This window comes from Egretta garzetta, unplaced genomic scaffold (assembly GCF_000687185.1).
Source record: "Egretta garzetta isolate BGI_Z169 unplaced genomic scaffold, ASM68718v1 scaffold284, whole genome shotgun sequence".
Lineage (NCBI taxonomy): Eukaryota > Metazoa > Chordata > Aves > Pelecaniformes > Ardeidae > Egretta > Egretta garzetta.
The window spans coordinates 482,669-498,152 of record NW_009259498.1 but is presented as its reverse complement, the minus strand read 5'-3'; the positions used below and the strand labels follow the sequence as shown (position 1 = coordinate 498,152).

General features: G+C 39.9%; 1 protein-coding gene across 6 annotated transcripts in view; it reads left to right on the top strand.

Annotated features, from left to right (window-relative positions):
• The window catches only part of LOC104125026 (BTG3 associated nuclear protein), a 309,443-nt gene that overhangs the window by 34,880 nt on the left and 259,079 nt on the right, over positions 1 to 15,484 (top strand). For all 6 annotated transcript variants that reach the window (XR_004841820.1, XR_004841821.1, XR_004841819.1 and 3 more), the window contains one exon: positions 1,325 to 1,564. Coding sequence is in view for 3 of the 6 variants with exons in the window: in XM_009637422.2 (XP_009635717.1) it covers positions 1,325 to 1,564 (240 nt within the window). In the remaining 3 variants the exon portion in view is untranslated. The remainder of the gene's footprint in view (positions 1 to 1,324; positions 1,565 to 15,484) is intronic.

The window sequence follows — 15,484 nt, the reverse complement described above, 5'->3', positions numbered from 1 at the left end:
TTTGTATATACCACAAAACTCTACTTCAAAGGCATTTAATGAAAGAGGAATCATGTAATTGAATGACTCATTCACATTTTTACCGTTCGGAAGGTGTGTGGAACAGCCACGAAACACTGAAGCTGTAGTACGGAAGGGCTGAGTGACCTCTTGGTCGGGAAGCGTTGATTTACTCCCCAAAGTTGAGCAAACATAGAAATCGAATCCAAATGGTCTGTGTCAGTGAACATTGAAATAGCACTGGAATGTTGTTCTACCCAGTTCCGATTAACATTGTCAAGACTTGTACTGGAAATTTCGTTTTTTATCTGGAATGAGAGTCTAATCCTAGGTCCTGTGTTGCATCCTCTGCTTCAGTAGGGACTGGTCATCCTTAGGAGCTCTGTTTGGGTTTCTGGTTAGTCTTGAATCCACTAACTTTTGGCATTGCCTGCAAAGATTAATTTCAAGTGAGGGCTTAACTATTCATTTTAAGAGGAATACTATTTTTCCTGCCAAACTGAGAGGCTGGGACAAAAATCAAAAGACTTCTTATATATAAAATGTGTGTGTGTGTACACACGAGAGAAGTCAGGCATAGTTCTGCTGCTAATGACCTTATACTTGAATAGAAGGGAAGGCGCACTTGGCAGATGATTAGTGATTGATTCATTATCTTTATGCTGGGCCTGTTCCTCGGTAAACTGTGTGTTTAGGAAATAATGTAGACTACTGGCCAGTAAATTTGAAGGAAGACCAAAATTTTATTGGGATCTCTGGCTACATTTTGAATGATTGTCATTGCTCGAAATACTCTTTTAAAGTGATTAAATAGGTTACTGCTCACTCTTGCTTGTAATTTCTTCAATTTATAATCTTGCTTAGACTCATTTTAATCTGATGCTTTTGGGGCAAAATGTGGTTCAAAGCTGTTAGCTTCTTGAAATTAGCTCTACTTCTTCATTTTTAGGGGATGACTAACTTGATGAATGAGAGCACTGTGAATATAGTGTGCTCTTTCAGCTTTTGGCCTCTAGTATGTATGAGACGCTTCAAAAAGATATCTGCGAGTGAGTTAGCCATCTGGACTAATTGCACCAGTTCCTCGTGTAGGCCAGAACATTAATGGCAATAACTTTTGGTCACCATTGGTGTGGATTTGAGAAAAACTTTGTCTGTGGCAAATCTTGTGAGTCTATTAGTCATGCTGAATTTTAATGAAGTTTATGGAGACCGTGAAGAAAACTGGAAGAGCTCATGATAACTTAAGAAATGTTGACTGTAACTTGAACCCGACTGTTTCATTCTGTGCCACAATTAGAATTTCCACAATCTCTTTTTTTAGAGGATTATCCCAATGGGACATGGCTCGGAGATGAAAATAATCCCGAGATGCGGGTCCGTTGCCCTATCACGCCTGCTGACATGCTGCACATCAGCACAAACTGCCGCACAGCTGAGAAGATGGCACTGACATTGCTTGATTACCTCTTCCATCGGGAAATTCAGGCCATCTCCAACCTTTCGGGTCAGGGGAAGCATGGGAAGAAGCAACTTGATCCTCTCATGATTTACGGAATTCGCTGTGAGTATAATACTGAAACTTTTGATTTCCTACTGTGTAGATAAGGCAGAAGCTGTCTGCTACTTGAAGTTAAACTATGTTTTGTAAGAATGGGGTATGTATTGTTGTTGCCAGACAGATGTTTTGTTAGCTTTTGTTTATGAAGGAATCCTAATGAGCCGGTTTAATTTAGTTTGTTGTGGGTGTTCACCAGAAATTCCTCAACCTTGAAATCTGAATTCAGGTTTCTTTGCAACTACCAGCTGTGAGCGTACCAAGTGTAGTAAATATTGGAGAAATATTACTTTCTCAGATAATGGAACGAATAATAAAATGAATCACACAAATTTAAATATTATTTGAGTGTTCAGAACAGTATGGTCTTGAATCTTAGTTTTTTACTTCCCATTTATGCGTATTATTTCAAAAGACTTGCTGACACTCAGATGGAAGAAATGTGCAATCTCCACTAAAGGCGAGATTAAGTATCATGAAGTCTGTGGATTCGTAACAGGAATGTATATGATGCTGATGTACTTCTGTCTGCTCCAGTGTGCGTGAATCTTGGTTATTAAAGCTATTGTGCAGTAATGAACAGATATTACTTATATTGAAGATGCAATTTTTGTCAATTTAAAAGGAATCAAATGTGTTTTGCATATAGAATATAGTAGGTGTAGCCACTAGTTTTAAGTGAAAAGAATCTGGACATATGCATCTTGTTGATATACAGCAAGGATGTCTAGAATATAGTAGGCATAGCCACAGTTTTGAGTGGAGAAGAATCTGGACGTGTGCATCTTGCCCTGTTACGGTGAGTTCTAGTAAAGGATTACTCAATGAATACGTTGAGGACAGTGAAGTCTGTTCCATCCACTATGGTGTAAATATTTTCCAGTAAAGGAGGTAGCAGAAGGGCTTTCAAACAGCCAGGCATCTGACACAAGTGTTGCAGCTCCTGCGTGATACCTCTGCTATGCGTGTAAAGAGGAATCAAACTTAAATGTTAGCGTGGAATTGAGAGAGTCTAAAAATGACCAACTTTACTAATTGAACTAGATTTTAATATACCAGTAGATGTCACTGTTAAAAGATTCTTCATAGTCACATCTTATGTAGGTCACCAATGGATTAGTAGAGTGGGAATAATTTTTTTATACTAGAGTGTTTTGTATGCAATTGCCAATTTGAAATGCCAATTAAGGCTTAAGAACATAGCCAGAGAGCTTATTTTGAATGGTGTTTGAAGAATTTGATGTTTTGTTTTTATGCTTCTGTTAGGGCAATGTGTTTGATAGTTACGTGGAAGAAAACGTGCAGAATATTTGATAATGAGACTGCTGTGCTTTCTTTACACTGACCTGAGTTGAGGGAATACGGTCCTACTGACCTGCTTTTGTTCCTGGTAATTTGCTGGCTTTCTCGGGGAGATCGATAGGCAAAACTAACCCCTCCAGTTTGCTGCATTAGGCCAGTTTTTGTCTCATTACACAGCCGAAGCAGAAGACTTCAGGCTTCTGCTACAAATATATTAAATATGTATTTTTCAGGAAGATTATGATTCAAAATAACTTTGATCTCCAAAACCTGTTTATCTATTGATCTCATCAATGTAAGTGACCATGTTCCATTGTGGTTTTAAAACTTAGATTTTTGTTGACAATAGATTTTAGAAACATGAAGAAATGAACCTTGCTCCAATGTTAAAGCGAGTCACCAGCAGCCCTTTTCCCCATTGCTTGAATCTGTGAGCACAAATCATAGAATCATAGAATGTTTTGGGTGGGAAGGGACCCCCAGAGGTCACCCAGCCCAACCCCCCTGCAGGAGCAGGGACACCTTGACCCCCAGCGGGTTGCTCACAGCCCCGTCCAACCTGGCCTGGAATGTTTGCAGGGATGGGGCCTCCACCCCCTCTCTGGGCAACCCCTGCCAGGGTTTCACCACCCTAACAAGTGGGTTTACTCACTCTAAACTCACTCACCCTAAATGAATGAGTTTATAACTATTTGTGCAGGAAGAACAGGTTTTTGAAAATGTGAGCATGGGGAAGGAATGTGCTAATGTGACTGAATGCTCAAGCTAGGGATTATGTCATTTATATGAGGCATTCTGACCATGAAGAAATTGGATTATAGAAGTGATCCCTGCAGTCAGAAAAAGGTCTACGATGGCAGAAATGGAACAGCAGTGGATCATAAGCAGCAGCGTTCTGAGTGACGGGCACAGAAACCACTGTCTGTGTCTTTGATGTCATAAGCACGCTTCGGCAGGTTTGGGATCCAGGTATCTGAAACATAGCTTTATTTCTTCATGTTGACTAGTGTGTTGCTTTCTTTTGGGAACCAGTCCATAACAAACTGGGGATTGCGTATGCCTCCTGGAAAAAATACGCCCCGTGTGAACCCGACCAGTGTTTGCTTTCCTGGGTACCTAAATTTTAGTGGTTATTGAGATTTACTATGAGCAATGATAAAGAATCCTGTGGCAACAAATGATGAAAAGACATGTAAGCTTGATGAAGCAGCAAATTTAATAGTAACAACATTGGTCCAGAATGATATTTTCATGTAATAACCTAATATGTCATCACTGCGAATAATTAAGTTGAAATGAAATGTGATTTCAGTAGCCTGTTTATGAATTTGCTGTGATGTGAGAGCGTATGGATGACTCATAACTTTCGAGGATGAGATTCTGGCCATGTTGAGTTCAGTGACCAAAATCCTGTTGAGTTCAGCTGTGCTGTGCTGTGATTTCATCCCTAATATTTGTCAGAGAGGTACTGGGAAGAGCCCTGCCATGCCACATCCACTTTGCTTTACCAGTGCACAGACCATCTGGTTTTTATTGGTGAAGTGTTGTTCCATAAAATCTACCAAAGTGCAACACTGGCAGGGGGACTAAATTAGGTTGTTGTCCTAACAATGTGGTTTGCTTCTGCTCTGAGCTGTAATATTTTGATGCGTTATTTTAACCTTAAATGAAAAATTTAATGTCATCAGCCTAGCATTTGCCAATCATAGCTAGAAAAGCTCAAGCCAATAGAAAGGATTTTATTTTTCCTTTTGTTTCAAGTTTTTTAAAGTTTGTCGGTGGAAAGATATTATTTCCTTTCTCTTTCTAGAAGAAAAAGAAAACACCAACCAAATCTGCATTTAATAGAGAAAATACTTTGTATAATATGCAGAAACTATAGAACATGAAGAGAGGTATATTTATTGAAAATTCTTGATATACTGCATAAGGTTTACCGCAAGAGAGATGAAAGTTTGTCTTTGGAAGTATAAATTTTCACTTGTGGTATAAATTTGCTTGTGGGGTGGCAGTGGTATTGAAGCGAATTTTTTGGGCAAGAAACCAAAATGAATTGAACACACTATATGTCATTAAGTAGCTCATTACTTCAGCCCTACTAAAAATGTAGACATTTTCTAGTGAAATATGATAGAAGAACATCCGCAGTTGTAATTTTGTGTAACAGAAAATGCAGGTCTCTCTTGAGATTTTACAGCAGTCTTCACAAATGAGTTTGAAAAAAAACAGATTTCAAAATTCAGAATTTTGCATTTACAAGAAACTTTATAACACAAAGGATGATTTTGCACGTCGTCTTGGAACAAATTGAGAGGGTAGAATCATAGAATCATAGAATGTTTTGGGTTGGAAGGGACCCCTAGAGGTCATCTAGTATTCTGAAGTTCATAAAAGAAAAGCTATCAATCGTTCTTATTCTTTAAAATAATGTAATTAAATGAAAGCAAAATTACATTAGTTATTTCCTGTGAGTGTAGCTTTGTTAGTGGGTCATTTCTGTGAAAGCCTCTTGCACACCATGTGTTTTTGCAGACTCTTACCAATCTTTACTTAAAATATTTGTCAGTTTTGGCCAACTATGACAAGAGGATAGGAGATCAGTACCTACAAATTAAATGCAGAATGAGTGTCTGGGTGAAGAAGGAGGCACAAATTCACTAATTGCGTTAAGGGGAACCTGTGCCCTTAATGGACACCAGAAATCCTCTTCCAGCTCCATACAGTCCTCAGGGAGCTATTTATGCATATTGAAATAACGCTCGCATTAGGGACACAATTGTTGTTTAAAACCAAACCCAAACAAAACAACCAAAAAACCCCGGTACCCACAGAGGGGAGGGCACCATGGTGAAAGATGTACGAGCAGTGCTGTCGCTAGCCTAGCCCTGTTTGGTTGAATTTTCCCATCTGCTTCAAAGACTGCTTTGTAGAGTGTATTTTTGCTGATTTCTGTTCGTGAGTTAACGTTTGTTTCCTCCAGACTACATCCCTGCCATTTAAATAACATAGGAAGAAAGTGTTATCTGAAAAAAACTTACGATAAAGTCTGATTTTTAACTGTATGGTAGATGATGTATATTTTGTTTCAAATGGCACATAACTTTACTTTTTAAGATGCAGTTAAAAACGTAGAATAGAAAGAAATTGGTAGTCAAAGCTTGGTGTTTGTATTGTGTCATAATATTGCTTCCTGTGACGATGGGACCACCTTTCTACTGTACTGGTTGAAAGAGATGTTAATACACCTTGGTAGAAGAATGAAGCATAGCTGTGTCCTCCTCAGAGGGCTGTGCACGTAGAATTAAGCGTTGCTCTGCTTTACAGAATTCATCGGCACAACGCTGCTTGACAAGCCGACCACCCACGTTTATTTAATAAGAAACACATTTCACTCCTGCTTGATTGTGTAATGTATGTCAGTTAGATCAGTGTATGTGTGTGTATATTTATATTTTCATGCACGGAACCCAAACATGATGCAGGTTGGGCCAGTTTAAGCAGCTTGTAACTTGTCACGTAAAATCTGTGGACCGCAGTAAGTCACTACCACTGTTGTAGCTGCTCGTTTGCTTTTAATGAAGATTTTGATCTTAATAGCAATGCAGGATAAACAACAAATATACCACACTTCTGTCTGTCTTAAGCATTATCATACTTTTAAATACTGGAGGAAGGGAAGTAAGTTGCTTCTCATAGACAAACAGTTAGCTCTGGTGTTTCTCACCAGTGGATCTGTTTTATGGGATACTGCAGACTGTTGCTATTGTATAGAATGTTTTATATAAACAAACACTACAGTTACTGAAAGTGTACACTATAAATACAGAATGTATTTAGTATTTTCTGTTTTTTCTCATTTTTCCACTTTAAAAAAGCCTCTTTTATTGCTGTATTTTTATAAACTATACCAGTTTTTCCTTTTATCTCCTTTTTTCCTTCCAACTCTTTGTATACTTTTTTTTGGCGCTATCTCTGTCTTCCTTTCATTTCCTCTTTATAATTCTTGGCTTCACGTGTCTCATCTCTGAATATCGTACTAGTCACTAACTGTCAAGGTGTATAGTATATATACAGTGGTTTAAAACAGCGTTACACCTAGATGCAGCAGAGATCGCTACAAGGCTTGGTTACCGCCAGTCGTAGAGATGCATCTAGACCTTGGGTGCCATCAGGAGTCTGTTGGAGAACTTCAAGAAAAAATCAAACTTTTTCAGATTAGCATTTTGTCCTATCTATATTTCATCAGCACTAGAAATCGATGAATTTCTGTAACTTGGATTGCTGTGATTACGTTGCTAATTGCTGTTTCCATCCGTCCCCCTTGGCAGACCAGCTAACTCAAGAATCGGTCGTGCTCTGGGTACTCTGGAGGTCTGGGGGGAAGAGGAATGGGGCAGTGGCAGTGCTCAAGCTCGTAATTTGTTGAGGATCCCTGATGTTTTCTGTTGAACCCATACTTCTGTTTCTTCATTATATAGGACATTAACTAATCTTCCAAGCTATAGTAGTCTGAAAAGAAGTTGTGTGGTTTGTTTCCGCATGGATGAGCTAATCTTGTGGTCCCTGGAAATAGTTTTTGCCAACATTTTCTTCCCCTAGTAATAAATATCATGGACTGTAGTTCTTCGGAAATAAAAATTCGCTTCAGTCTGTTCCTTTGAGGACTGCGGTGTTATCAGATGTTATCAGAAATGCTGTAGTGCATTTCTCCTCAGCTGCCAGATCGTGGCTTAGAGGTAGGACAAACTTCATTTTACGGTTTGAAGGGTTGAGTATGAGCAGGCAAGAGTTCTGCAGCATCATGCCTGCAGCGGGTGGGGGAGCCCGAGCAGGTTCTCCTGAGCTGTGTGCTGTTCAGAACCTCTACTCTGAATCTTAGCAAGTGGACCACCTCCATCTGACAGTTTCAGAAAAGCTGCATTGCAGTTCAGTTTGAAGTCCACAAGAGTGTTGACTGTTAGGGACAGAGCTTGGGACGGGAGGAGGGAGAGTTTGCGGAGGTGTTGAACTGTCTCGTACTCAGGCACATGAGAGAGAGTGAGAAGCAAAGTCTGAGAGTTCAGCGCATCTTTAAATGGAAAGAAGTGAAAGAAAACATTTCTGTTGTGCTTTTCTCATATCCGAAAAGCATTAATTTTTTTTTTTTTTTTGTACAGCACCCTCAGGAAAGGCCTTGTGATGCAGCAGTGCTGCTTTTTTCAAACATGTTGTCTTCCTCAGAGCTGCAAAAGTCTGGCTTCAGTTCCAAATAGCTGCTTCTTTGTGAATCAATTAAATGCTGCCACATGGAGGAAAGTGATAACCTCTTTCGAGGCTAGGCAAGAAGATAATATGAGAACCCATTGAGTTTATCTCAGCGCTGCAGTTCTCATAAATGGCATCAATGCTGGCACTTGCTTACTGACTTTATGTAAGCACTGTAATTTAATGCTGGCTGTTGTTTTCTTCTTTCCTGGGCACTTATGTTTATTTCAATTACTTTCCTGGCCAGTTACTGTTTAATAAACTGAAATAAAGGCAGCAATTTGGGGAAATAAAATAAATCGTTGGCAGTGTGTTTCCTCTCTCCTTCTCGCACTTCTCTTGTTCTTGCAAGTGATGAATTTAATTTTCCATCCTTGAATGTAAGCAGCTGCTTAGCCTGTCAGTCGCGACTGTGATTGCATGTAACTTGATGGTGCATGATGTGCTGTCAAGCATTTGTGAGTCGTAGGCTCTACAGAAAGAAGAAAACTAACGCATTAGGTCACTTGGACCATCTCTTTCCAGCCAATGCACAGTTGTTCCATCCTGTCATCCTCTTCCTCTTTGGCCAGACTTATTTAAAGTACGTGCTGAAGCGTGCTGGTCCTCACTTCTTGAGAGGCAGCTAAAAAACATCAGACCAGTCTGTGAGCAGAAAAGCAGTTTTCTCAGTGACTTTCAGTGTCGCTTCAGGAGCATATAACAAAAAAAGGGGTGAGCTGTGTAATTTGTAAGAAAGATGTGCTCATTGGGAAAGTTCCTGCTACGAATACGATAACTTAGTTGAACGAGCGGTGGGTTTTGCTAATGAAAATCAAGGGAGTCTTGCATGGATTTCGGAAGTCATTACATACTCATGCATCAACAAGCCCCAAACCCTGATGTCAGCCAGAAGTGTTGGACCATTTATAATCAATGTGTTGAGTGCGATATCCGAGGATCATCTTTATCGATACTGAAGATCCATCCGAGCTGTGAAGTTACAAGTGAAATAGAGGACTCTCTGTGTCACGGTTTTCCTAATCGCTGTTTTCTTTGGGCTGATTCCTCCATACGTGGAACTTACCCAGTTTTATGACTGTCTGCAGGGTAGTTACTACAGGGTGCAGCGGTGGTGTTCCTTTAGGGCCTAATTCAGAAGGGTGCGGAGCGTGCTTTACTCCCGCCATCTATAGAGGAGGCTGGTGGTTACCTAGTATCACTCAGGCTCAGTCCCTGCATAAATGAAATATCCTAATGAACTTTCTGTGGACTCCAGACTATACTATTGAAGGCCTATAAATGACAGAATTGAACTTTTACGATGTGGTTTTAGAAGACACGAAGAGTCTAAGAAAGTATTTGATTGCTGACACGTTGAGAGGAAAAGCAGCTCAGCCACCAAACACAGATTGAGCAGCGCAAAACTAACGTATGTTCGTCTGGAAAAGGCATTGCTGCATGCAAGGAGAGCTGTGATTTCACAAAATCTCGTAAACGGAATTCCAGAAAGTTGCATAGCTTTTCCTTTCCTGGCTTTGAACTTTCTTTTCTCCATTTCACAAGGGTTAAAAAGCGAAGTGAGGAGATGCTTCAAGCTGACTGCAAGTAAAATGTAAATAAATTCCTGCAGCGTTCAGGTTTCTGTCGTGCCAGTCCTTTCCAAACCCACAAGCTCCTTCGGAAGGGGAGAAATTTTCGTTGTTGATTCATAAGTGAGTTTTTCTTGGCGGCACGTGTGGTGGCGTTTGCCATCCAGATGGGCTCGCGCGGCACTGCGGTGAGGCCTTATGTAACGGGATGTCTCGGGAAGGGGGTGGTTAAAGCAACAACCCTCCTTTTTCCATCGGTTCTGCTGCCGCTTCTGTCAGATCATCGCGTTGTGCTGCCGTGTAAAAGGCAAACAGCTGTTTAACCAACTCCTCTGTAAAATTGCGGCTATCAGAAATGACCCGATGTCTGGTTACTGGCAGCAGCTCCTTAAAATCAGAAGCGTTTATTCCGATCGAGTGTTATTGCTTCAATTTAGGTGATTCCATTTGCTTTGAGCATCAGACTTTGGTTTCAAACAGTAAGTCGATCCTTTGGCAATAAACAGAGCGTATACTTCGGTATGTTCTGTTCCAAACCAGAATGATGTCTGATAAACCTTGTGGGAATTGTTTCTCCCAGTGAGTAAAAGAAATACTGAGGTCTTTGCTTGCTGACTGTGATCATAAATGAATGCTCTCACACTTGGAATGTGCAAAACTAAAAGGTAAATGTAACTGAAGGCTTAGAAGCATGGTATCTCATAAGCGTATTTTTATTATGCAAAAAGAAGGTAATAGTTATCATGAGCGCATTAGGTATTTTATTTGGAAGGAGGTTGTTAGTGGCCGGGTAAGTCAAACAAGCGTTGGAGTCTTTAGGTCCTAATCTTCATGAAAAGCCATTTCAGATGAAAATGCTTGTGCAGTCTGTGTGGAATGCTGCCACTGCAGTTTTTAGCTATAGCTATATGAAGTATGCAATTTTGCTTTCATACTGAGACCCAAATATTGCATGACTATATATATTTTGGGAGGAAATGAAACGTAGATCTTTTTTTCAAGGTATCTTGGTTTACTTGCTGGGTCTCTTTGGATTTTTGCAACGTGTTTTTTAAAGCGAGCAATGTGTTTTCATTTCAAAATCAGGAAAAAATTAGAAGCAAATGTATGCCATTTGTCTAGTGTCATCGTAGTGGAGTACCTCTCATGTCGCTTGTGAACCGAGAGGCAAGTCTGTAGTAGGTGACATGAAGACTCTTCTATTTTCAGGTTATAAAACTTCTGATTTGGTCTAGATTTAGTTTCTTGTGGGGTTGATTGATTCGTTTAATGAGTTAGACGCTTCGTGGGTTTGATAATTATACTCTGGTTATTGAACGGTTACATTTATGCAGCTGTTGGTATTCTGTCACCATCAGAGAAGAGTGATCAGAAGATCCCTAGGGGAATGCCTTGCTGCCAGTACTGGAACACGCTTCAATCAAAGTGTGCACCCGGAACATCAGAAATACTCTGTTTCCGTAGGGATGAATTCGCTCGCTCCCATTTCGCGGCGCAGCTCTGGTTCTGCAGTTCTCCTAACCTTTTGTAGCCCTTGGCGCGCCTGCTGCAAGGGAGCTGGAGCTGGAGCAAACGTACACATGCATGGATAAAACTGCTGTCGTTTCTCGCCAGAATGGTAAATGTGACGCTCCGCTAGATGGCATTATTTGCATGCTTACAGCTGTCTCTGGACGAGTCAAAATCGAACAGGTTCTGCTCTCGGTAAAATAGATAAAAATGGACTGGCTGGTTTTCCAGAAAAGGTGGCAAGGTGTAGGAGTATGAATGTAGGAGCTGCTCTGTTTTGGAAAAGGACACATTGGTGGAATTTGGAGATTCTAGGTGCTAATTAATTTCATTTTTGGTTTTGAAACTTCTGGTAGGGCCCTGTTTTGCTGCACGGGTCCTTTTAATTTGTAGAGCAAGGGCATTTAAAATAATTTTTAATTGCATGTTTCCTCTGGTTCTGTGATTTGTTAGAAGTGAAATATTCAAGCAAATATTCAACATAAATATTAATAAATATGAATGAAATATTTTGAAAAACTAACTTTTAAAACCATCAAATTAGGTGTTAAATATTCTGATAATTCAAAGTTAGTTATTTCTTTTGAGGGACAGTATGTTGCCAGGATGAAGTCTGAGCCAGATCTGCACATAAGCATTGCTTCCTTTTCTCATGTAACATTTGGTTTCAAAATGCTTTAAATCTTTCAAACTACAAGATATTCTAGCTATGTTTTACAGAGGAAGAGAAACCTCATGCCTTTTGGGCTGTAATGCTTTCTCATGACTTTAAAAAAAAACCCAACAAAACAACCAACCAATAAATAAAACCCCAAAAAACTATCTGGGTGTTGGAGGCCGCCTATTTTACCCGAAGCAGAAAGACTTGTAGCAGTGACTTGCAGGAGGTGAGTGGTCTCTTGCAGTGGGTCTTTGATCTCGTATGCTTGAGACAAACGCGACGAGAAAGTGTGGTTACAGCCGCCTGTCTGCATCCCCCAAACCGTGGGATCTGCAGCTTCAGACTGAAAGTCGTAACGCTCGAAGCAGTGAATAATTCACTTTCACTTTAATCTGTTACTGAGACAGAAGCCTGTAACTGGAAACACTTTTTTATGCTGTTTAGTAAATATTTAAAAGTAGTTCATTTCTGAAATGTTTCCTCAACATGATAAGAATAAGCTGACGTTATTGAGGAAAGCTTTCTTGCCTGTTCTTCCCAATGGTTGTGTTCTATGTGCATAGAACTGTAAGCAGCCGACTGTCTAAACAGTGTCATTAGCATTTATAAATAGTTGCCGATTGTAGTTTAACACTTCTGGCTGTCCTTGATGCTGGTACATCAAAATGCACCCTTTTGATCCCAGAAGGTATTCCTCCCAGACAGGTACTTAGTTTGAACTTGGCTTTGCGTTAGGAGCTGAGATGAGAAAACATTGTTTTAAATTGTTGGTTTTCTTGAAATAACTAACACATGCTGCTTTGAGATATGTTAGAAAGGAGATTTTCGTTCTAAAAGGGAAGCAGTGAGTGGTAGGATGTTACCTCAACCCATCCTGTTCTTGAACTCGGGGAATTTCTATAGCAGTCACAGTTTGGGGCAGATGGTGGTGTGGAAACTGTAAGACCTATGTTACTGGGATTTTGGGGAGGAGGAGTGGGACGCTGATAGGCTTATCTCAGTTCAGTCTGCAGAAATTTATGCCCAGAGTCTCATTTCTATCCCAGTTATCTTGTAAAAGGTCAAACACAATGTTTAGAGTTTGGTTCTTTAATGTGCTGGCGTGTGTATTTATAGAGCACCCACATCAGGATGGCATCTGGAAGCCAGGAGAATTGTCCAATATAAGCAATACACTTGTGGAAAAAATGTTTTTTGATGTCCCTTAAGTTAGTCCTCCTTCCCTAAATTGTCTAATCACGTGCTCGTGCTTAAGACCAATGACTTAACTGATGTTTTTCACATCTGGAGTGTTTCCCCGAACGTGCCTGGCTTTTTCAGTTGTGTTCTTAGTGGTGTTTATGAATTTCCTTGCTCTCTTGTCATGACACTGAATTTTCTTCCTGTAGGTAAAGAATTTCTTGGTATTTGTTGTAAAGCAGTTGTAAAATGAGCAAGTGTGTGTTTTGTCATAAAGGTACCTAAGACAAGACTCCTTGTGATCTCTAGTATAGAGTTGAGTTCCTGTTGTCCAAGTGGAAAGGGATTTGATTAACATGGAATTTTCAGGTTTATATATTATTATAACTTAGTTGAAGAATACACTAAAATAATTCTGGGGAATCTTACTTGCAGAAATCCTCTTTAACCGTATCTTCTGCACTTAGGAAAACAGGGCATTTCTTTTCTTTAAAAGCTGACAATTGGAAAATTTCTTGAAAAAGTTCGGATTTTGTGAACATTAGACAGTGTTTGATTTTAATATTTGAATGTTTTAAAATATTCTGGTCACCAACACAGGTTTAGTAAATCCTTCTTTCAAGTATGTGTAGGATTTGGGTTGTATTTGAGGCTGTTTGTAGGTACCCCCGAATATAGTTTGCGCTCTAAAGTGTGCACACTGCAGTCTCTGGTAGTCTATAAATGTATAGGCGCTTGACAGGTATGGCTGTAACAAACAGCTAAACCAAGGAACTGTAGAAATTAAATGGCAAACCGAGTAATTGCTTGGAGGGAATTTTCTTTCCCTCCCCTCCCCTCCCTCTCTCCGTGTCTTTAACAGCTCCCCCATCTCATTTTGGAGGTTGTTTAGCCTGTGGATGAGAGCAAGGTTATGGAAAGCGAGTATCTGGTGACACGACCGGCGTTCCCAAGCGTGTGACGTTGGAGAGGCTGCCAGGGCTCTGCCATCCCGACCGTAACAGGGCGAGTTTTCCTTGAATGAGGACGCTGTTGCCCTCCCCTTTGCCCAACCCTAAACGCTTTGGAGTTTTGGAGAGGGAAGCTGCTTCCCAGCTGTGGAGCTCATACCCCCCCTCCCAGCTGTCAAATGAGTAAACAATTACTCTTTAAAATTGTTTCAATATGGTCAAGGCATGACCATAATTACGTTTGAAGAATTGAAGCCTGAAGGCGCAAGAAGTAACTTCAGAGGTGCTTAATTTTTTCCTCCGCTGTTCCAATATTTAGTACAGCAGATTTCGTTGTCATACGCTATTCGTTTAATAAAAAGAACTCCAAATGTATGACCCTTATGTGAAAAAATGCATTTTGTTAGCCAAACCCCCAAATAATCGCCCCTCTTCATGATTCTGTGCAGGCAGAATCTGAAGCCCTTGTTTTTCACAATATCCATCATATTCTTGTCAATTAAAAAAAGATTCTGTTTGTCATTTTAATCATTTGGATTTTGAATATGACATCCTGTTGCTTTTTCTCTAGACTTTAAAAATGATGTTGGTTTTGGAAATGGGAGGAACAGTTAACCAAATCTGTTTGGATTACACATTTCATGTAAATATGTCTTTATTTTCTACATGTGGCTGTTAGATTCTCTGGGGGTAACACTTTCCCTAATCTTTCAAAATGTAACAGAGGGAAGGTCCGTGCCATCTCACTATGAACGGCAGCAAAGGGAATGCTGCCAAGTCCATGAAAATAATGATTTACCTTTTAATTTTCTGAAGAAATGTGGTATTTGTGGAGGATGGGAAGGAGCACAACCTAGCAATCCCCAAATGCCAGCTGTTGACGTGAAGTTTGTTTTCTAGGAGGCTGCTTTTGAACGCGGTATCAAGATGGAATATTTCATGTCTGGTTTTGATATTGCAAATGTCTTCTCTTCCTCCTCAATTTGTTCTTAATTAAATTTCTTTACAATTTAATGTCTTATGTGGATTGTTTCGTCTGCTGACTGACTTCTGACCTTTAAGAGAGAGAGGATTACTTTCTCAGGAACATTGTTTTCATCGAGTTTTATTTTTTTTCCCTAATTAGCCCTGGTTTTAAACCAACCCTTTCTCCCCTTGTTTTGTACATTAGATGCTCCAAAACTTTGGGAGTATATAAGTCATTTCAGACATCATTGCTGACGATTCTTGTATTTGTACCAGATCATTTTCACTGCATTTCCAAGCTGCTGTTTTTTTTTCTTTGAACCCCAGAAATATTTATTTTGCGGTGCAGAAGAAAGAAGCATTCTGGAACTTCTTGTGTCAGTCTTCTCTTTTCGTTTTCTTTTTTATAGGGACTTAGGCAAAAACGTGCTGTGTTTCTAATCTAGGATGTGGAAGGCAAAACTTCGTATGAGGCACCTGCTGGCTTTTCAAGCCTGACTTCTTTAATTTTCCTCATGCCTTCCTCCTAAGCTTTTGCTTGATA